The sequence below is a fragment of the Salmo salar genome, chromosome 20 (assembly GCF_965601325.2).
Source record: "Salmo salar chromosome 20, fSalSal1, whole genome shotgun sequence".
In the NCBI taxonomy this organism is placed as follows: Eukaryota; Metazoa; Chordata; class Actinopteri; order Salmoniformes; family Salmonidae; genus Salmo; species Salmo salar.
The window spans coordinates 19536483-19558049 of NC_138310.1; the positions used below are offsets into that span (position 1 = coordinate 19536483).

At 45.9% G+C, this 21567-nt stretch overlaps 1 protein-coding gene across 3 annotated transcripts in view; it reads left to right on the top strand.

Annotated features, from left to right (window-relative positions):
* LOC106579952 (homeobox protein cut-like 2) overlaps nt 1-21426 on the top strand; it is a 122478-nt gene extending 101052 nt beyond the window's left edge. For 2 of the 3 annotated variants that reach the window (XM_014160399.3, XM_045703043.2), the window contains exons 6-22: nt 258-408; nt 661-737; nt 821-887; nt 5072-5120; nt 5917-6021; nt 6244-6426; nt 6524-6582; nt 6691-6739; nt 7028-7118; nt 7261-7914; nt 9231-9332; nt 9534-10387; nt 10763-10928; nt 11117-11419; nt 12635-12823; nt 14722-14998; nt 15110-21426. In XM_014160399.3, the coding sequence (XP_014015874.1) occupies nt 258-408; nt 661-737; nt 821-887; nt 5072-5120; nt 5917-6021; nt 6244-6426; nt 6524-6582; nt 6691-6739; nt 7028-7118; nt 7261-7914; nt 9231-9332; nt 9534-10387; nt 10763-10928; nt 11117-11419; nt 12635-12823; nt 14722-14998; nt 15110-15941 (4208 nt within the window). In that variant the 3' untranslated portion in view covers nt 15942-21426. The remainder of the gene's footprint in view (nt 1-257; nt 409-660; nt 738-820; nt 888-5071; nt 5121-5916; nt 6022-6243; nt 6427-6523; nt 6583-6690; nt 6740-7027; nt 7119-7260; nt 7915-9230; nt 9333-9533; nt 10388-10762; nt 10929-11116; nt 11420-12634; nt 12824-14721; nt 14999-15109) is intronic. The other variant, XM_014160400.3, reaches the window with a different exon arrangement.
* The last annotated feature ends 141 nt before the right edge of the window (nt 21427-21567 follow it).

Below are 21567 nucleotides of genomic sequence, written 5' to 3' on the forward strand. Positions count from 1 at the left end.
GTTCAAAATAATAAGAAATGCTCTGAGACCAGGTTGCAGCCATAGCCCTGGCCACAGAATAGGCCCAGGCCTAGCTCACTGCTGCTTGATTGTTCAAAATGTCAATTTCAGAGAAGAAAAAAAATCAAAGAAAGTATTTTTGTTCCACAAACAATCCACTTTTAGCCACACACGGATGTCTCTGTTCCATGCAGTCTCTGTGGCCTCTCACCTCAGATGATCACAGCACTCATCTGCACTCTGCTCCCTATCCACAGGTGACACAGGGGAGGACCCAGCAGCAGCAGAGTCAGGACCTGGGGAGGCATCGAGCTGGACAGCTGGTGTGATGACTCCAAACAGCAAACAGACCCTCAGAGTCACAGGCTCACCTCAGCAGAACCACCAGGGCCAGAACCAGACAGAAGGGTTAGAAACACAGGCCTGGTCCTTGCCTCCCTCACAACCTTGTGAACATGATATGATGTGTACATGATAAAAGCAAAAAAGAGGACAGCCCCCAGCCCGTCAGTCATTCTCCACAATGACAATAGACCTGGATGTAATCACATTTAAACCTTAATCTAATGAGTGGAAACAGAATGTAATACAGTATGTGTGCTGTATGCATGAGAGTATGTAAGCATGGTCATCTTTGACATTGCGTCTCTCTTCTCATAGGGAAACCGAAGACACAGATGCCACTCTGGCCGACAGACTGGGTGAGGCCGAGGAGAGGATCAAAGTGCTGCATTCATGTGAGTGTTTTGTCCAGTGGTCCTTTCTGGACACAGTGAGGTGAAAGGTCATCATGACTAATTCTGTTCCTTTATCTCTCTAGCTCTGAGCACAGCCCAGACAGATCTTCTGGACCTGCGGTGTAAATACGACCAGGAGAAGGCCAACAAGTAAGAGCCTGCTTGTATCTCCACTCTCCACTGTTTCTCAACTTCTCTGTTCACGTAACCCACTCAGCCTATGTCCATACTGTGGTCTCTGCTTGTTCTCTAACATGTTCCCTAACCCTCATTTACTCTACTCATGATCTCTCCATCTATACTACTGCAGGCCCCTACTGCAGGCCCCTACTGCAGGTCCCTACTGCAGGCCCCTACTCAGGTCCCTACTGCAGGCCCCTACTCCAGGTCCCTAATGCAGGTCCCTAATGCAGGTCCCTAATGCAGGTCCCTACTCAGGTCCCTAGTCAGGTCCCTACTCAGGTCCCTAATGCAGGTCCCTAATGCAGGTCCCTTGTCAGGTCCATAGTCAGATCCCTACTGCAGGTCCTTAATGCAGGTCCCTAACGCAGGTCCCTAGTCATGTCCCTACTGCAGGTCCCTAATGCAGGTCCCTAGTCAGGTACCTAGTCAGGTCCCTACTGCAGGTCCTTAATGCAGGTCCCTAATGCAGGTCCCTACTCAGGTCCCTAGTCAGGTCCCTAGTCAGGTCCCTAATGCAGGTCCCTACTCAGGTCCCTAGTCAGGTCCCTAGTCAGGTCCCTACTCAGGTCCCTAATGCAGGTCCCTACTCAGGTCCCTACTCAGGTCCCTAGTCAGGTCCTTAATGCAGGTCCCTAATGCAGGTCCCTAGTCAGGTCCCCACTGCAGGTCCCTAATGCAGGTCCCTGCTGCAGGCCCCTAATGCAGGTCCCTAATGCAGGTCCCTACTGCAGGTCCCTACTCAGCCCCACCTATACATACACCACTATGCTCAGCCTTCTCTCTTTAGCCATGCTTGCTCTACCCTAATTCACACATGGTCACTCTCCACTGTAATGTACCCATGTCCAGTCTGAACCCTCAGAATGCCATTGTAAAAACAGACCTGGGCTGCAACTGAAATTACACCCTATTCCCTATATAGTTCACTAATTTTGACCAGAGCCCTATGCATGTAGTGCACTATATAGGGAATAGGGTGCCATTTCGGATGTTACCGTGGTGTGACTCACCAACTAATGCAGGTGGATGGATGGGAGAGCTCTGTGTTGGCCTCCTCTGTCTGACAGCCAGAGCCTTGCCTTGCCAGGCCTCAAGAAGAATGGCTTAATTTAAAGATTGCTTCAGAAAACACTCTACCTTGTCCTGGATCTGTGAGCGCTATGTATCCAGCTCAACGGTTGAAATGAATGTGAAGTTGTATGAAGGATGTCGATAGACATTCAAAGTAAACACTCCTTTGTTTGGGTTGTGCTGCGGACAGAGCACAGTGAGCCGGCGCTAATGGATTTTCTCCCAGGCTTAATCCTTGGTGCAATTGAACTGTAGTTTCCAGACCCACCGCCATCCATTCTGCTGGATTTGAAGCATTTTCCGTTCGACTCCCCTTTCATGTTCAGCAGCTGTTCACAGTGACGGCTCGTTAGCTCTCTGTGAGGGGAGAGAGGAAGGATGCTTGTGCGTTGGTGTTAGGGCCACTGGGCCGGTGCTTTGTTTGTGAATGGCTTGGCTTGTAGTTAGTGAATAGGTGATGAGGAATACATCCTATATGGGTTGTCCGATGAGTGGGTGTTGTTCTCAGCTGCCTGTGATAGGCTAATAGAAACACTAAACACCACCCCCCTCTCAGGACTCATCCCCGTGGCTCTGTGTCGCTAACTTCACCTCCTATTACTCTGATTGACTTTTTCCTTGATGTTAATAATAAAGGTGATTTGGCTGTTTGGAGTATCTGAACAGGTAATCAATACAAAGCATTTTTTCCATACTGCTCAAGTTCATTAAATCTGGATATGACACCTGTTACCTTTTTCTGTCAGTGTGGTTCCATCCATCCTGGGCTTATTGATGTGGCCTGGACTCTGCCCAGAGCTCTGCTGGACTGTATTGCACACCACACCACTACTAATTAATATAGAGAACTATTGATTTATTTGAATTTATGGGTCTGGTTTTACTATTGTTTCACCCCCCCCCCCCTACCCCAAAAAAAGCAATGCCCTGTGACTATTCAGAATGGGTTATAAGTCATGCAGTTAAGTTGTTTGCGTCATTAATCTTCCTCCAACAAGCCCATAATAACCAGCAGTGAGATGAAGGGTACTGTGGGTGCAGACGGAGGTGAGGAAGAACATGGTTTGTTTGAAAATAGTTTGTTTGATAGTGAAAAATATCGCTGATTTGCTCTCAAAACACATTTAGTGAAAGGGAAAGGGGTTTCTTTGTCCTGAAAACTTCAGAAATCTTTGCATATTTTAATCAATTTCACAGTCCTCGTTAATTCATCTTTCTCCACATTTTGAAAATCAACTCCCATGTGTCTAAAAAGAAACTTTTGAACTTCAAACAAACCTCATGAATAATCTGTCTATTTATATTGGACTTCTCTGATTGTTAGATGGATGGAGGCATGTAGGAATGAAATCTCCAAAGAACAGTATTGTATTGATCAGACATGCAGTCCGTTTCTGTCTGGTTTTGGTTGTACTGTAGTGAGCTATGTTAGGAATGATGCTTTGTTTATGTTGTGTGTGATTTAGTGTGAATCGTTTCAGAAAAGTGTGTCAGGGGTTTGATAACGAGTTGATGATTAGGTGATTATGCCCTCGAAGCCGGTGTTTGGAGGATATATTGGCACGGGTGTTGTTAGGCCCGAGACGAAGTCGAGATCTGGCAAACTGTGCCAATATATCCTCCGAACACTGGCTTCGAGGGCATTATCACTTTTGTACAATGGGTTACCAACCAATTCAAATAATGATTGACATATTAAAAAAATAAAAATTATGTTAAAACATTATTTTGATGAATTTATTCATACTGTTTCATCCTTCCACGAGATATAGTCCCGACACAAATCTAGGGTTGCTTCCCAAGTCGGCTGGTTGTACATTCTATCGGTTAGGTTGCCAGAGACGCGACCCAGTCGTGAAGTATTTTTATTCTGTATCTATGGACGCGACCCAGTCGTTAGTTAATGTTCCATTCTTATCCCCTTTCTTGCTAGCTAGCCAACTTGGGCTAACACAGTCACGTCAAACAGTGCAGCCAGAATAACAGAAAAGTAGCTGCATTTTCATTTGTTTATGCTATTTCCTAGTGACATTAACATAACAATGAGCTAGCTAGTGATGCGGGATTTCGCCTGGTATAGAAAATGGGCCCTCTCGCCAGGACACTGTTCAGAGAACCTAGCCATCTACATAGCTAACACGATCCCTTCAAATGCTGGAAAGACAGCAAACTAGCTGCATTTCATTTAGTTAGACCTGTTTTTCTATTGTCATTTCTTTGTATATATCCATAAAACTTATGCTGATTCATGATTTTGAGAAAAGCTGCCTGCCTGTCTGTCTGTCTCATCCCGGCACATTCATTACTATGGGACAGCTGGAGATCAAATTTCAATATTGAAACAATGTTGCAAATGTTGGAGAGACAGACAGCAAGGTTTATACAAATCTCTGCTGTTGAAAACCAAACGCTCATCTAAAAGAAAGGGGAGATTATGTCTAGATGCTTTTTTTACAGTGGAGATGAAGTTTATATGTTGCCTGGTTGGGCTGATGAGACAGTGGATTGCGCAGTGAGATGGAACAGTAACTAGCCAGTTCAACGTCATAGCCTTAGCCGGTGGTAACTTGTGAAACAGACACCGGCTGGAACGCGGTTTTAACCAATCAGCATCCAGGATTAGACCCACCCGTTCTATAATTAAGCAATAAGGCACGAAGAGGTGTGGTACAGTATATGGCCAATATACCACGGCTAAGGGCTGTTCTTAGAATGACACAAAGCGGAGTGGCTGGATACATCCCTTAGCAGTGGTATATTGGCCATATTCCACAAACCTCCAAGGTGCCTTATTGGTATTATAAACTGGTTACCAACATAATTAGAGCTGTAAAAAGAAATGTTTTGTCATACCCATGGTATACGGTCTGATATACCACGACTGTCAGCCAATCAGCATTCAGGACTCGAACCACCCAGTTTATAATGTGTTATAGACTCATGTTATATGTAGGTGTGAGTATTGTGCTGTATGGTGTTGCCCTACATTGAGGTCAGACGTCAAGGAGGGTGTGTAAATCATGCTAGACTAGGCGATTGCCCCCTCAGTAACCCACTGGCTGGTTCTGTTTGTGTTCCAGGGCGGAGGAGGTCGGTGTGATCATGATGAACCTTGAGAAGGCAAACCAGGTGAGTGAAAAATGCCGTCCTGTTGGCAGCCCTCTGAATAAGATGCTTCTTCGTTAAGATAATCACTCCTGTAATCAAGCCTCCTGTTTAATTAGACACCCTGCATCCTGCAGCCCCCTTGCCTCTCCCTATCCTGCCTCCCCCTCCCTGAGCCCCTGTGATTAGAGGCGGTAAACCCTGGGCCCCGTCTGTGGGTGCTCCACGGCACCACTGCAACACTCAGTAGAGGACAGGAGAGACTGCCAAGCGCGATTGATGCCGGAGTGCCGTGCGCTGGGGCTCGTACCTACCTCATTGCCTTAATTGCTTCCTTTCCTTCCTAGTGATTTCTCTTCTCTCTCTGTTTTCTCTTTCCTTCTCTCTCTCTCTCTCTCTCTCTCTCTCTCTCTCTCTCTCTCTCTCTCTCTCTCTCTCTCTCTCTCTCTCTCTCTCTCTCTCTCTCTGTCATTCTCTCTCTTGAACCTTCTCTTTCTCCTTCTCTCTCTCTTTCTCTCCGCCAGCAGCTCTTAGTTAAATTTTCTCAAAATGAATCATTAATTAGCAGCCCGAGTGTGACGGAGCAGGTAAACAGGCTGGGAAGAAAGTACACTGACTAAACAGTCCTCTCAGGAATATCGAGTGGCACTCTTCTGCCGGTGGTCCTCCTCTATTTATTTAGTTTCTGAAGGTCTGTCCTCAGATTGATCTGTCTGTGCTCTTCAGGACCAGTTCATCTATATATCCGCTGAGTGACTGACAGGTTGGTTGTGTCAGTGTTCTGTTGTGTGAGTTGTAATGCTGTGATGTTTGGTTGTAGAAAGCAGAAATGGCCCAGAGGGAGGTGGAGAGGCTAAAGGAACAGCTGGCCAGTCCCCGGAGTGCCACACCAGGGAGCTGCCATCCACCAGAGGGCACTAGTGGGGTGAGATGAGACCACATCCTCTTCTGTTCAGATCAATGTGTTCCTCAATCCCCCCCCCCTCAAATTCATTGAAGCGTCACATCATGGATCTTTTAAGTGTGGGAATTCTGGATGGTATAATGTTTGCCTTTTTCAAAAGGAATTCTCACCTTCCATTTATTTACCAGTCAGTGTCTTTGACTCTTTTTGACTCTGTTTCCTGTCTTTCTTTCTTCCACTTAGGAGAGGGGTGATGTGTCGCCATCCAAGCTGGAGGCTAAGCTGATGGCTAAAGACCGAGAGATCCTCAGGCTACTGGAGAACGTACAGAGACTACAGTTCGCACTACAGGAAGTCCAAAACATCTCAGCCAATCAGATCATAGAGCTGGAAAGCCAGCTGGCCTATAAGACAGAAGCTATTGAGGTAAGTCCTACTGCACACACTCAAATGGCAAGAGGTATGGACCCACCTTCTTGTCAGTGGAGTTTGCTGATATATGCTTCCTCTCTTTGACTTTCAGAGATTAGAAGCTAAACTGCAATCCCAGTTGGACTATGAAGAGATTAAAACGGAACTCCGGTGAGACAAACACCCATTGTGCTTGAGAAGAGACTACTAATCGTATTACAATATCTTATATATAGAAACACAATATAACATTCTTGCTGTTGTTTTTTCCTCTTGTAGTATCTTGAAGGTAATGAAGTTGGCCTCAACGAATGGTAACTCGTCCCAGGTGAGATATATATTGAAGTTCGGCTTTCTATTGCCTTGTTCATAGCCCAGCATTAAACAAAATAGTTTGCTTCTTAACGAAACAGACCTTTGGTTTCCTCTTAATGTTCCACAGCTGTCAGGGAAGAAAAAGTATAGCAGTGCCATTGAATGCCTCAGTGAGCGTCATACATTGTAAGGATATCTACAGCCACTATAATTGATTAATCGAAATTGAACAGCCGTGTGTGTGTGTGTGTGTGTGTGTGTGTGTGTGTGTGTGTGTGTGTGTGTGTGTGTGTGTCACCAGGACACTGCAGAGGCTTTTTTGCGGGACAAAGAGGCCTTTCTTCCCTCTCCCAAGTACCTGATGGATAAGGCCAGAATCTTACACAACAATGGTGAGGCAACAGTATCTATGCCTATGACATCTAATTGTAGTTCTTGAAAGCTGTTTGTAGTGTAGTGTGTTGGCCTTATGCAGCTGTAAACCCCAGTGGCTGTGAAAGTGCTGCTAATCTGAGTGTGACTCTGTGTCTGCAGATGAGGACCGATCGGAGGAGTCAGGCAGGGAGTCAGGCAGGGAGTGGGGCAGGCCCTCAGGGTCCTTCTCCTCTGTCTCCCAGGTGGATGAGCGTACCTCTGCCAGCCCTGGTCCCCCCACAATGGACGTCTCCTCCTCTAGCCACGACCTCCCCCGCCCCTTCTCTGTGTCCCCCTGCTCAAGGGACAGGCTGTCTGCGGACCACGTCGTCCACAAGCAGCTCCTCTCCTCCCCACTCTTCAAGAAGGAATCCGGCAGCCCCCTCATGGCCTTCCCCACCGCCCTGTATGCAGCCAAAGCCACCCTAATGTCAGCCAATCAGGGACCTGCAGGGGCCGGCGGCATCGAGGCCGGCCTGCCCAGTGACCAATCGGAGAGCGGGAGCTCCACTGCGGGTGATGACGACCAGTTGGAGACAGCAGAGATTGCCTTCCAGGTCAAAGAGCAGCTGCTGAAGCACAACATTGGCCAGCGTGTGTTTGGTCACTACGTGCTGGGCCTATCACAGGGCTCGGTCAGTGAGATCCTGGCCCGGCCCAAGCCCTGGAGGAAGCTGACAGTGAAAGGCAAGGAGCCCTTCATCAAGATGAAACAGTTCCTGTCTGACGATCAGAACATCCTGGCCCTCAGGACCATCCAGGTCCGACAGAGAGGTGAGTGGACTGGACAGTTGTCACTCCAGCAGAATACTGCTGGCTTGCCTCTGAAACTCAGTAGGGTCGGTCCTGGGCGGTCCCTGGATGGGAGACCAGATGCTGCTGGAAGTGGTGTTGGAGGACCAGTAAGGGGCAGTCTTTCCTCTGGTCTAAGGTGATCCCAATGCCCCAGGGCAGTGAAGGGGACATTGCCCTGTGTAGGGTGCCGTCTTTCGGATGGAACGTTAAACGGGTGTCCTGACTCTCTGTGGTCATTAAAAATCCGATGCCACTCATGTAAAGAGTAGGGGTGTTAACTCCTCATGGCTAAATTCCCAACCTGGCCCCATTCCACCATGGCCACCTAATCATCCCCCTAATTCCTAATTGGCATATATCACCTCTCCACCTCTCCACAAAAATGGTTGCCATGCATCACCCAAGTGGATGCTACACATTGGTGGTGGATGAGGTGAGTTTCCTCCTATTATGTAAAGTGCTCTGAGTAAAATGAAATAATATCAGGCATTCATTTACTGTACATGCATTTAATGTGCTAAAGCAGAAGGTTGTGTATTGCGGGAGCAGTATTTTTATTTGAGGATTTTAATAGTGCTGTGGGACACAGCAGAGTTGGCCACTCTGTCTCTCTGATGAGTTTTGAAAGGTTGGTGGTTCAGTTTCTGGACCTCTGCATTTAAATTGTTTCATCTCCCTGGGCTGCACTTTTAACTTCTTCATTTGCATTTTACATTTTAGTCATTTAGCAGAGACTCTTACCCAGAGCGACTTTAGTGCATTCATCTTCAGATAGCTAGGTGAGACAACCACATATCACAGTCATAGTAAGTACATTTTACCACTAAAGTAGCTATCACCAAAGTCAGAGCTAGTAAGGCGGAAAAAAAGTTAAATGCGAGTGTTAGTTCTCTGAGGGGGGAGGGGGGGGGACTATGGGACTATTTAAGATACTCTGCTGTCCTAGCTTCAGGGGGAGGCTGGTTCCACCATTGGGGTGCCAGGACAGAGAAGAGCTTGGACTGGACTAGGCAGAAGCTTCCCTCCCATAGGGATGTGAGGGCCAAGAGAACAGAGGTGGCTTCCTCTCCCATGTTTCTTGCGTTACTTTTAAACTTTGTTTTCTTCCCAGATTTCAGAGCTTTTGAAAGTTGAGCTTGCCGTATACCGCAACCTCAGACGCCAACATCTCAAAGGCAGCCATTGATCTTCCAGTCGAAAGCAAAGCCTTGGAACTGCTCTCTGATCAGCCATCCCACTCACTCGCTATCTCCCCCCTCCTTTTCTCTCCCTCTCTGTTACCCCCTCTGTGGTAGGGAGCATCACTCCTCGCATCCGAACTCCTGAAACTGGGTCAGACGACGCCATCAAAAATATCTTGGAGCAGGCCAAGAAGGAGATCCAGTCCCAGAGAGGAGGTGGGTCTGGAACAGGTTATGCTCTTTATTCAACTGTGCTAGGTCAGGTGACATTTTAGATTATCATTATTTTGGTTTGTACATTTTGAGAGCAATTTTCACTGATGGCAGTTGATGTTTTTGAAGTTGGTGTGGAGTGTGTATTTGTAGAGTTCTCTGTAATGGTTTGTGTGTGTTTGTGTGTGCGTGCACGATCTGCAGGTGACATTAAATCGTCCCTGGGCAGCCCCTCCGGCTTGAGCAGTAATGGGGCGGGCGGCAGCTCAGACGACACCATCAAAAACATCCTGGAGCAGGCCAGGAGGGAGATGCAGGCACAGCAGCAGGCCCTGATGGAGATGGATGTCTGTGGCAGGGCCTCGTCCACGAGCGCTGGGCCCCAGGTGGAGCGCCTGGGGCTCCCTGAGCCTTACAAGGTCCTGCCTTTACCCACCTTCATCAAACAGGAGGAGGGGGGCACGGTGACCGTGTGCATGGCCAACCCCATCAGCAGCCCCCAAACCCCCCTCAGTGTCCTCTCCCCTGCCGCCTTTGTCCAGAACATCATCCGTAAAGTCAAGTCGGAGATTGGTGAGGCGGGGACTTACTTCGACCAGCACTGGTCCGTGGAGCGGGGGCCCATAGGCATGGTGGGCGGCGTAGGGGGCGGCAGCTCTCGGCCCTTTACCTCAGTGTCTCCCTCCCTGTCCTCCTCCTCGTCCTCGGGCCCCTCGGCCCTGCCCCGGCCCTGGCCCCGGCTGGAGAACGGAGAGTGTCTGCCCAACAGTGAGGAGGCGTCCGCAGCCGAGGAGGACACTGGCTCGGGGATGGTACGGTCTGTGGAGGTGAAGGTGGAGTCAGACGTGTCAGTGAGTGGGGAGTCACCCGGCCCTGGCCGTGGCCTGTCCTATTACCCATCATACCTCCCCCGCACCCTGAAGCCCACCGTGCCACCGCTGACGCCGGAGCAGTATGAGATGTACATGTACCGTGAGGTGGACACCATCGAACTCACCCGGCAGGTCAAAGAGAAGCTGGCCAAGAACGGCATCTGTCAGAGGATCTTTGGTGAAAAGGTGTGTGTTCACTTCACTCCATGCTTCCTCTAAAAAGGTTGACATATTTTGGATAACTTAATGTGTCTCAATAAGTAATTTGTGAGGCCTCTTTCTGAGCAAAAAATGATTAAGATGTATCATGTGAATATGAAACTGATTTTGAGCATGTGTAATCAAAGCTTGCTCTTCAATTATTATAGATTATGTGCTTCTGCCCTCTAGTGGTTGTAGATATGCACTTAAAAATGGGCCGTTAGTGAAGCTGATGTGCCAGTCAGCATTTTGTCATGTCTCCAATAAATACCAAAGAGGTACTGAAATTGTTCATTCCTAAATTGTTGCATTTGCTCAGTAGGAATAACTTGATGTTTATCCTGTGTATCCTCTCCCCAGGTGCTGGGTCTGTCTCAGGGCAGTGTGAGTGACATGCTGTCTCGGCCCAAACCCTGGAGCAAGCTGACCCAGAAAGGCAGGGAACCCTTCATCCGCATGCAGCTGTGGCTGCTGGACCAGCTGGGCCAAGCACTCACCCAGCTTCCCAGCCAAAGCCTCTCTCAAGGTGGGCCACTACACATCACACACTGCAGCTTGGGCCTATTTATTTTATACAAGTAATACTTTGTATACAATAAGTATACGAGGGTCTTTCCTAGCTAATCAGTTGAATAGAGAAGGTCTCTGTGCTTCTTTATCTGTTGCTCTGACTGATGATTTCACCCTCTGATGTTTTGTGACTACCGCCCATAGATAAAAGCCCAGTGACGGCCCAGTCGTCGCCCTCCCCTCCCCCCAGCCCAGAGGAGAGCCACCCCAGCCCATTGGTGGAGCCCGTCAGCCTTACCCTGGAGAGCAGCAAGGAGAACCAGCAGCCTGATGGCCTGGGCCTGATGCCCCCCCACCCAGAAGGAGGGAAATCCACCCCCAGCCTGCTGTCCCTCCACCAGCCCCACACCCCCCTGGGCATCCAGGAACTGGTGGCAATGTCCCCAGAGCTGGACACATATGCCATCACCAAGAAGGTCAAGGAGGTGCTAACAGACAACAACCTAGGTGAGCGTAAGTTGTTGTCTCTGGATATGGCTTTTAGGAATGAGTGTGGGATTTATGTTGTGGTGAGTAAATGTTATGTGTTGTGGTTTTCTCTGACCACCTGATTAGGAAAAACCCTGTGTCTTTGTTATGTCAGGTGTCCACTAGGCCAGCGGACCTACTTTATGTGTGCTCTGGTTGGAATACAGTATGTGTGTGTTGATCGGTGTCCCGCTAGCGGGACAACTTCCTGTGAAACTGGAGGGCGCGCAATTCAAATAAATAATCATAAATATTATGGATTTTAAACATTTAGGTAAATGTAAGTGTCTTATATCAGCTGAAAGCTTAAATTCTTGTTAATCTAACTGCACTGTCGGATTTACAGTAGCTATTACAGTGAAAACATGCCATGAGATTGTTTGAGGACGGCACCCCACATCAAAACCCCATATCAAAATATACATATAACGATTAAATATTCACTTACTTTTTGAAAATCTTCCTCTGATTTGTCATCCAAAGGGTCCCAGCTATAACATGTAGTGTCGTTTTGTTAGATAAAATTCTTCTTTATATCCCAAAAAGTCAGTTTAGTTGGCGCCATCAATTTAGGTAATCCACTCGTTCAAAAAGGAATCCGAAAATCTACCCCTAAACTTTGTTTCAACAAGTCAAAATACGTTTCTATTTACTCCTCAGATATCCTAAAATGTACTCAAACTATTGTATTTTTTTCAGAAAGAAGTATGTTTAATAGGAAACCGATTTTAGCAGGTGCGTAATGTCTTCATGGCGCGCACGAACACGAATTTCCAAGACTGTGTCCCTCTACTAAAACTGTAATTTCTTATTCGTTTTTGAAGTTACAAGCCTGAAACCTTGAACATAGACTGCTGACACCCTGTCGAAGCCATAGGAATTGCATCCAGGGAGCTAATTTTCAATATGACCTTTCTCTTGCATTTCTAAGAGGATGGTCTCTCTCAACAAAAACAAATCTGGTTGTTTTTTCTTTGGATTCTCTCCTACCATATCTATTGTGTTATATTCTCCTACATTATTTAAACATTTCTACGAACTTCAAAGTGTTTTCTTTCCAATGGTACCAATTATATGCATATCCTGGCTTCAGGGCCTGAGCTACGGCAGTTTACTTTGGGCACGTCATTCAGGCAGGAAGTGGAGAAAAAAGGTGCCTAGCCCTAAGATTAAACCTTCGTTTGTGTGCTCTAGGCCAGCGGCTGTTTGGGGAGAGTATACTGGGCCTCACCCAGGGCTCAGTATCAGACCTGCTCTCTAGGCCCAAGCCCTGGCACAAACTCAGCCTCAAAGGCAGGGAGCCTTTCGTCCGCATGCAACTGTGGCTCAACGACCCGCACAACGTGGACAAGCTGAGGGACATGAAGAAGATGGAGAAGAAAGGTTGGTCTATTTACAGCATGTTATCTGCAAATGATGCTCTGTTATCAGGGTTTGCATGTTAGCAGTATGTGTATTTGCATTTACCCAGTCATACAGTAGAGCACTGTGTGTGTAACCGATGTGAAATGGCTAGTTAGTTAGCGGTGTTGCGCGCTAGTAGCATTTCAATCGGTGACGTCACTCGCTCTGAGACTTGAAGTAGGGTTTCCCCTTGCGTCGCAAGGGCCGCGGCTTTTGTGGCGCGATGGGTAACGATGCTTCGTGGGGTGTCAGTTGTTGATGTGTGCAAGGGTCCCTGGTTCGAGCCCGGGTTGGGGCGAAGAGAGGGACGGAACCTACACTGTTACATGTGGATATACCAATAGATGTGCATTCAGAAAGTGTTCAGACCCCTTCCCCTTTTCCACATTTTGTTATGTTACAGCCTTATTCTAAAATGGATGACATTATTTTTTCCCCTCATCAATCTACACACAATACCCCATAATGACAAAGCGAAAACAGGTTTTTTGATGGTATTCAGAACCTTTGCTATGAGACTCAAAATTGAGCTCAGGTGCATCCTGTTTCCATTGATCATCCTTGAGTGTGTGCCTTTCCTGATTTGGAAAGGCACACACCTGTCTATAGTTGGTACCACAGTTGTTAGTGCATGTCAGAGCAAAAACCAAGCCATGAGGTCAAAGGAATTGTCCGTAGAGCTCTGAGACAGGATTGTGTCGAGGCACAGATCTGGGGAAGGGTACCAAAACATTTCTGCAGCATTGAAGGTTCACAAGAACACAGTGACCTCCATCATTCTTAAATGGAAGAAGTTTGGAACCACCAAGACTTTTCCTAGAGCTGGCTGCCCGGCCAAACTAAGCAATCGGGGGAGAAGGGCCTTGGTCAGGGAGGTGATCAAGAACCCGATGGTCACTCTGACAGAGGTCCAGAGTTCCTCTGTGGCAATGGGAGAACATTCCAGAAGGACAACCATCTCTGCAGCACTCCACCAATCAGGCCTTTATGGTAGAGTGGCCAGATGGAAGCCACTCCTCAATAAAAGGCACATGACAGCCTGCTTGGACTTTGCCAAAAGGCACCTAAAGGACTCTCAGACCATGATAAACAAGATTCTCTGGTCTGATGAAACCAAGATTGGACTCTTTGGCCTGAATGCCAAGCTTCACGTCTGGCAGAAACCTGGCACCATGGCTACGGTGAAGCATGGTGGTGGCAGCATCATGCTGTGGGGATGTTTTTCAGAGGCAGGGACTGGGAGACTAGTCCGGACTGAGGGAAAGATGAAAGGAGCAAAGTACAGAGAGATCCTTGATGAAAACCTGCTCCAGAGCGCTCAGGACCTCAGACTGGGGCCAAGGTTCAACTTCCAACAGGACAACGACCCTAAGCACAAAGCCAAGACAATGCCGGAGTGGCTTCTGGACAAGTCTCTGAATGTCCTTGAGTGTCCCAGCCAGAGCCCGGACCTGAACCCGATCGAATATCTCTTGAGAGACCTGAAAATAGCTGTGCAGCGACGTTCCCCATCCAACCTGACAGAGCTTGAGTGGATCTGCAGAGAAGAACGGGAGAAAATCCCCAACTACAGGTGTGCCAAGCTTGTAGCATAATACCCAAGAAGACTCACTGCCAAAGGTGCTTCAACAAAGTACTTAGTAAAGGGTCTGATTACTTATGTAAATGTTATATTTCCATTATTTATTTTATACATTTATACGATTTAATATATTTTAGAATAAGGCTGTAACCTAACAAAATGTGGAAAAAGTCAAGGGGTCTGAGTACTTTCCGAATGCACAGTATGTACCGCAGCTATACAGTGTGATGGATTGATTAGTTTATTCCATGCTTTGTCATTGAATTTTATACATCTCTCTGTGTTGTCCTCACAGCCTACCTGAAGAGGCGGTATGGGCTGCTGAGTACCGGCTCAGACAGTGACTCTCCCAGTGCCCGCTCTGAGTGTGTGAGCCCAGCTCTGGCCTCAATAGACCTGTGTCCCTACAGTCAGGTGAAAAAGCCCAGGGTGGTGCTGGGGGCTGAGGAGAAGGAGGCTCTGAGGAAGGCCTACCTCCTGGAGCCATACCCCTCCCAGCACACCATTGAGATGCTGGCCTGCCAGCTCAACCTCAAAACCAATACCGTCATCAACTGGTTCCACAACTACAGGTCAGACATGGCATCAGATCCCGACCCCTAGAGGGACTAGAATAATTACATTGAATAAATACGGTACACAACTCCTTTAAACTGTTAGTTTGATTGTTGTGTTTTTCTAAGCAGGTCCAGGATGCGACGGGAGGTCCTCATGGAGGGTCTCCAGGACAACGACACGGACACAGAACACCACAGCTACTCTCCCTCGGCCATACAGAGCCCCATCTCAGACGGGGATGAGAGGAGGCGGCTGCACCCCGCTGGACGCACCCCCCACCCCATCCGCCCCCTCAGCGCTAACACACCACTGCCACATGTCAAACAGGAGGCCAGTGAGCTGGAGGACGAGGGAGAGGAAGAGGAGAGGAACGGCTACATCAAACAGCCTAAGATCCAGTGTTTCTCTATGGGTGTCCAGTTCCCTCAGTTGAAAACAGAGCATGAGGACCAGATGGGTGGCTGCCGAGAGCTCCACCTGGCTCCACACTATCCTCAGAGCCTGGGGCAGGAAGAGGGTAAGAGCAGCCAGGCTCAGGGGCTCTTCCAGGGGGCGCTCTCCCTAGATGGCCCCCAGAGAACCAGCCAGTCCAGGCACGAGGTTGATGACTCCAGCAAGTCTCCTGTGGACCCGGTCAGCTTCAAGGCCTCGTCTGAGCCCTGCCGCAGCAGCCTGGAGGTCTCCCTCAACTCCCCCTCCGCTGCCTCCTCGCCCGGCCTCATGATGTCCGTCTCCCCTGTCTCATCTTCCTCTGCACCCATCTCCCCATCCCTGCCCAACCCACCCACGACAAGCACCAACCACGGCCTGGACCCTAACCCCATGCCTCCCATCCAGAGCCCCAAGCCCAACAGGAGCGTTCAGAGACGCACCGAGAAAATTGCCAACCTCAACAACATCATCCACAGGCTGGAGAGAGCGGCTAACCGGGAGGAGACCCTGGAGTGGGAGTTTTAGGCCCCTCCCTTCCTCCACATTTCCTCAGTCCTGCTGACTCACACCAGACATGGGAGACTCTCAAAGAGAAGCTTCAGGAACACATGGAGTGGAGCCTGGCTCCTGAAGGCCTGTACTCCCTGTCTGATCATACTGAATAAATACCCTGTAGGACACCAGGGGAAACCAGAGATAAACTTACAGACAAATTCCCTTAGAGGGCTTTTAGAAAATAAAAAATATTTATAAACGTGTTTTAGTTTTTTTGATAATGGATACTACTTTGAAATATATGTAACAGCACTAGCTGTTGTTTTACTTAATGGACTCTGACGTGAAGACTTTTGCAGCTATGGTGTCATGAAATGTACACTGAAGTTGTGTAGATTGCCACTGGGTGAGATTAAAAAAGACCCTGTCTTAAGCCATCAAAAGCACTATAATTATATAAAAAGAGACGCTGACCAAATTTGCTAATTTTTGAATAGCAATTTTTCCGATTTTTGTCTGTAAAACGGGACAGTTTAAGTCAAGTAACGTGAAATTGTACTACTGACTAAGGGATAGTCCTTTAAGACTCTAAATATTCAACATCTCCTATGTACTTAGTTTCTTGGTGATATGTTTTGAAACATTTGTAACACAAACGTATAAAGTGTGGTTGTACATGTTGTAGAATTGTCTGCAATAGCCTTCTGAACTAGATGTATCATGGTATTCAACTGACCCTGTTATCCTCTATAGTTAGTCACCTGTGATATACTGGAGCAAAAATTTGTGAAAAGAAATCTGTAAAAAAAAAAAGGAAATGTAAAATCTAATGAGTAGAATCTTTTTTTTTTGTTATATAATCCTGGAGGTTTACAGTTTTGAACCCTTGTGCACTTGTCAGTAAGTGAAACTCACTACACATGAGCACAGTTTACATGATTTATTTCAGACTTACCTCTATGATCTTTTAACCTCTATGATCCTCCTACCGTTTGAATAAATTGATTAAGATATGTTTGAATTATGTCTCAGACAGCAATGGAACCTGAGAATCTACTAGTGAGGAGTCACAGGCAAATATTGACATTATTTAATACCACATTGAGAACCCCTGCTCTTGGATAACAAAAGACTTCATCCTCCTTTTCTCTCTTGATCCATCGTCCTTATGTCCTCTCACGGGCTCTCATGCTGTTCCTCCTGCAGTCGTGTTTATTTTGCCGTTCCAGAGAGGTAACGCATTACTCCCTCAGTTGAAATACACTACATAACCAAAAGTATGTGGACACCTGCTCATAGAACATCTCTTTCCAAAATCATGGGCATTTATATGGAGTTGGTCCCCCTTTGCTGCTATAACAGCCTCCACTCTTCTGGGAAGGCTTTCCACTAGATGTTGGAACATTGCTGCGGGGACTTGCTTCCATTCAGCCTAAAGAGCATTAGTGAGGTCGGGTACTGATGTTGGGCGATTAGACCTGGCTCGCAGTCGGCATTTCAATTTATCCCAAAGGTGTTCAATGAGGTGGAGGTCAGAGCTCTGTGCAGGCCATTCAAGTTCTTCCACACTGATCTCGACAAACCATTTCTGTATGGATCTCGCTTTATGCACAGGGGCATTGTCATGCTGAAACAGGAAAGGGCCTTCCCCAAACTGTTGACACAAAGTTGGAAGCACACAATCGTCTAGAATGTCATTGTATGCTGTAGCATTAAGATTTCCAGGCCTAGCCAGAACCATGAAAAACAGCCCCAGACCATTATTCCTCCTCCACCAAACTTTACAGTTGGCACTATGCATTCGGGTATGTAGCATTCTCCTGGCATCCACCAAACCTAGATTCGTCCGTCGGACTGCCAGATGGTGAAGTGTGGTTCATCACTCCAGAGAACGTGTTTCCACTGCTCCAGAGTACAACGGTGGCGGACTTTTGAACTCTCCAGCCAAGGCTTGGCATTGCGAATGGTGATCTTAGGCTTGTGTGCGGTTGCTCGGCCATGGAAACCCAGTACATGAAGCTCCCGACGAACAGTTCTTGTGCTGATATTACTTCCAGAGGCAGTTTGGAACTCGGAAGTGAGTGTTGCAACCGAAGACAGACAATTTTTACGTGCTTCAGCAGTCACCGGTCCTGTTCTGTGAGCTTGTGTGGCCTACCACTTCATGGCTGAGCCGTTGTTGCTCCTAGACGTTTCCACTTCACAATAACAGCACTTACAGTTGACCGAGGCAGCTCTAGCAGGGCAGAAATTTGACAAACTGACTTGTTGGAAAGGTGGTGTCCTATAACAGGTCCACATTGAAAGTCACTGAGCTCTTCAGTAAAGCCATTCTACTGCCAATGTTTGTCTATGAAGATTGCATGGCAGTGTGCTCGATTTTATATACCTGTCAGCAATGGGTGTGGCTGAGATAGCCGAATCCACTAATTTGAAGGGGTATCCACATACTTTTGTATATATACTGTATTGTATCTGTGCACTTGTGAGTGCAAGGGAAATTGACTGTTAGATAAATTAGTGCCCGAGAATGTAATGTTTACTTTAGCTCTGGTTTAGGCTTACTGTGTGCAACACCTAACTTTTAGTTCAGTGGGCTAACACAGTCTTGAGTCATTCAAACATCTCTGGTTTGATTCCTTGATGATAACATACTGTAGAAAGAAACAATACGCTATAAAGCACCCACAAGTTTCTCTCTTGTTCGCCTCTATCTGACTGGAATAAGAATCTGAAAGCATGGATACGAGTCCTGATGGAAAGAACATGATACAATATGACCTCATCAAAATTCTACTACATTGAACTCGGTTTGAAAGTACTTTCTATGACACAAAATTAAATCAATTATTTCATATTATGCTTGCCGCTGGCCACTACTGTATTGTGTCTGTAATATGAGTTTTGTCATGCTTGCAGTTTGTGAAAATCTTCTATATTTTGCTTCTGTTTGGTACTCTGAACGATTTGAATAGATATTCAATACCTTGTGTATGAACTACTTACAGCACTTAGATATTAATAATTGTGAGGATTCATGAAAAGTTCCAATATCGAAATTATCCTAACTTTTAGTGTCCACAAGTCTTTGCCTTTACTGTATTGTTGAATTTGGTAGTAAACACTTGCACATGTCTTACTAGTTCAGAGGATTTGGATTGTATGTATAGATATATAAATATTACACATTTACTGAAAATGATATCATATGTTCTTGAACAAAATGTGCTGACTATATTGAATTGGAGTGTACAGATCTATTAACCAATCCCATATGAGCCAGTTCTGATCTGGCAAGCTTGCCCATGATTTCGACCTTCTCTCAGGGTAGTCTTGCTTCTTAAAGCTTTACTGAACCAGTCACTCTCATCACTGGTCAATACAATAATGAATGAATATAATATCAGAAGTAAACAGAAGACAGGATGGTTCTTCTGCCAAATGTTATATGGGATTATGGAAGTTTTAACTATGGGAATGCACATGGAAAACTAGTGGTTAGTTTTTGAGAACAATGGCAGACTATTTTGTAATCCGTTGGTACAATGACAATGTTCAGAAGTAGGTAATTTAATTGAATGGTTTTTGTGAAGCAAACGGGGAGAGGAATAATTATACAATTTCTGACATCCTGACAGAATTGACTCTTCCATACTTGCTGAGCAGATAAAGTATATGTGCTTGACATTATATACCTCTAAGGATGAAATAGGGGAATCTGGAAATCCCATATTAAACTATGACGAACTTTCCTTTGTTTTAACACCTAATTTTCTGTCTCAGTGATACTGTATATGGGAGTACTTAGAAGTAACATTTCTTGTATGAGATACCATTGTCTTACAGAGAAAAATGTACTACACTGAACAAAAATATAAACACAACATGTATAGTGTTGGTCCCGTGTTTCAAGAGCTGAAATAAAAGATCACAGAAATGTTCCATACGCACAAAAAACTTATTTCTCTCAAACGTTGTGCACAAATCTTTTGTACATCCCTATTAGTGATCATCTCTCCTTTACCAAGATAATCCATCCACCTGACAGGTGTGGCATATCAAGAACCTGATTAAACAGCATGATCATTACACAGGTGCACCTTGTGCTGGGGACAATAAAAAGCCACTCTAAAATGTGCGGTTATGTCACACAACACAATGCCACAGATGTCTCAAGTTTTGAGGGAGCTTTCAATTGGCATGCTGACTGCAGAAATGTCCACCATAAGCCGCCTCCAACATCGTTTTAGAGAATTTGGAAGTACGTCCAACCGGCCTCACAACCGTGTATGGCGTCATGTGGACAAGCGGTTTGCTGATGTCAACGTTGTGAACAGAGTGCCCCATGGTGGCGGTGGGGTTATGGTATGAGCAGGCATAAGCTACAGACAATGAACACAATTACATTTATTGATGGCAATTTTAATGCACAGATATACCATGACGAGATCCTGAGGCCCATTTCTTTTAAGGTATCTGTGACCAACAGATGCATATCTGTATTCCCAGTCATGTGAAATCCATAGATTAGGGCCTAATTAATTTATTTAAATTGACTGATTTCCTCATATGAACTGTAACTCAGTAAAATATTAGAAATTGTTGCATGTTGCGTTTATATTTCTGTTCAGTATAATAAATAGATTAAAATGGAATGGATTTACACTGACCCTCATGGAGACTTACCTCTTCACGTAAACCTAATTTCATTGTTTCAATTTTGCATGCAATTTTATACTGGTCACTTGGAAAGGGAATATACTTTGTTTTGTATTATTGTTCTGGCACACTGACATTGACTCTGCACTTGTCTCTTTTTACACTGGTGAATTCCATGCATGGTTGCAATTGGCAGTTTTGGTGACAGGCAATGTGGAGGTGTAAACCTTTACCCATTACCCACTGGTTATATGTTGTTGTAGAGAGTGTGTGAAATTATATTCAACTGACTGAGTTGACTCTTTGTAGTATTCATGAGACAGGTTTAATATGTGAATAAGTTGGGGAATTCTACCCCAAAACCCTAAGTAAAAAGCAGACATTTATAAATTAGTTTTTGTCAAGCATCATGATTATTCTGGCCTTTTTCATAGATTGGGATTTGATTGACACAGGGCTTTGTTTAAACTGGTAAGGGGAAAAGCAAAGCTTTGCATCTTTTTTAAATTGACCTCCGTCACTAAAAGGTGTACAGTGCTAGAATACTTGGGTCAGCAAGAATATGATTGTATTAGTGATTTACCGTCTATGAGGTTTGGTTTTGATCATAAAGGAATTCCAGATGTTGTTTAACAATGTGCTCTGATGTTCCAAAAGTGAGCTAACAAGAGTTGCCCTCTTAAATATCTTAGCCTCTGGCCCCACCTCAATAGTCAAAAGAAATGTCATAACCTGTTAAAACAGATCATCTCATGTTTCAAGGCATTGGAAGCTGTTAAACAATGGATACAAATATGCGAGGTGTCTTTCATTCACATATGTATCAAGCCATCATCCAATACATTATTGTATAAGATCCTATGTGTGTTGTGTTTTTTGTTACCACTATCAGGCTTCACAGATTGGTCTCCATTTTGTAAACATATATATATATATACACACACACACACACACACACACACACACACACCTGATAAACTAGCTAACATTGCAAATA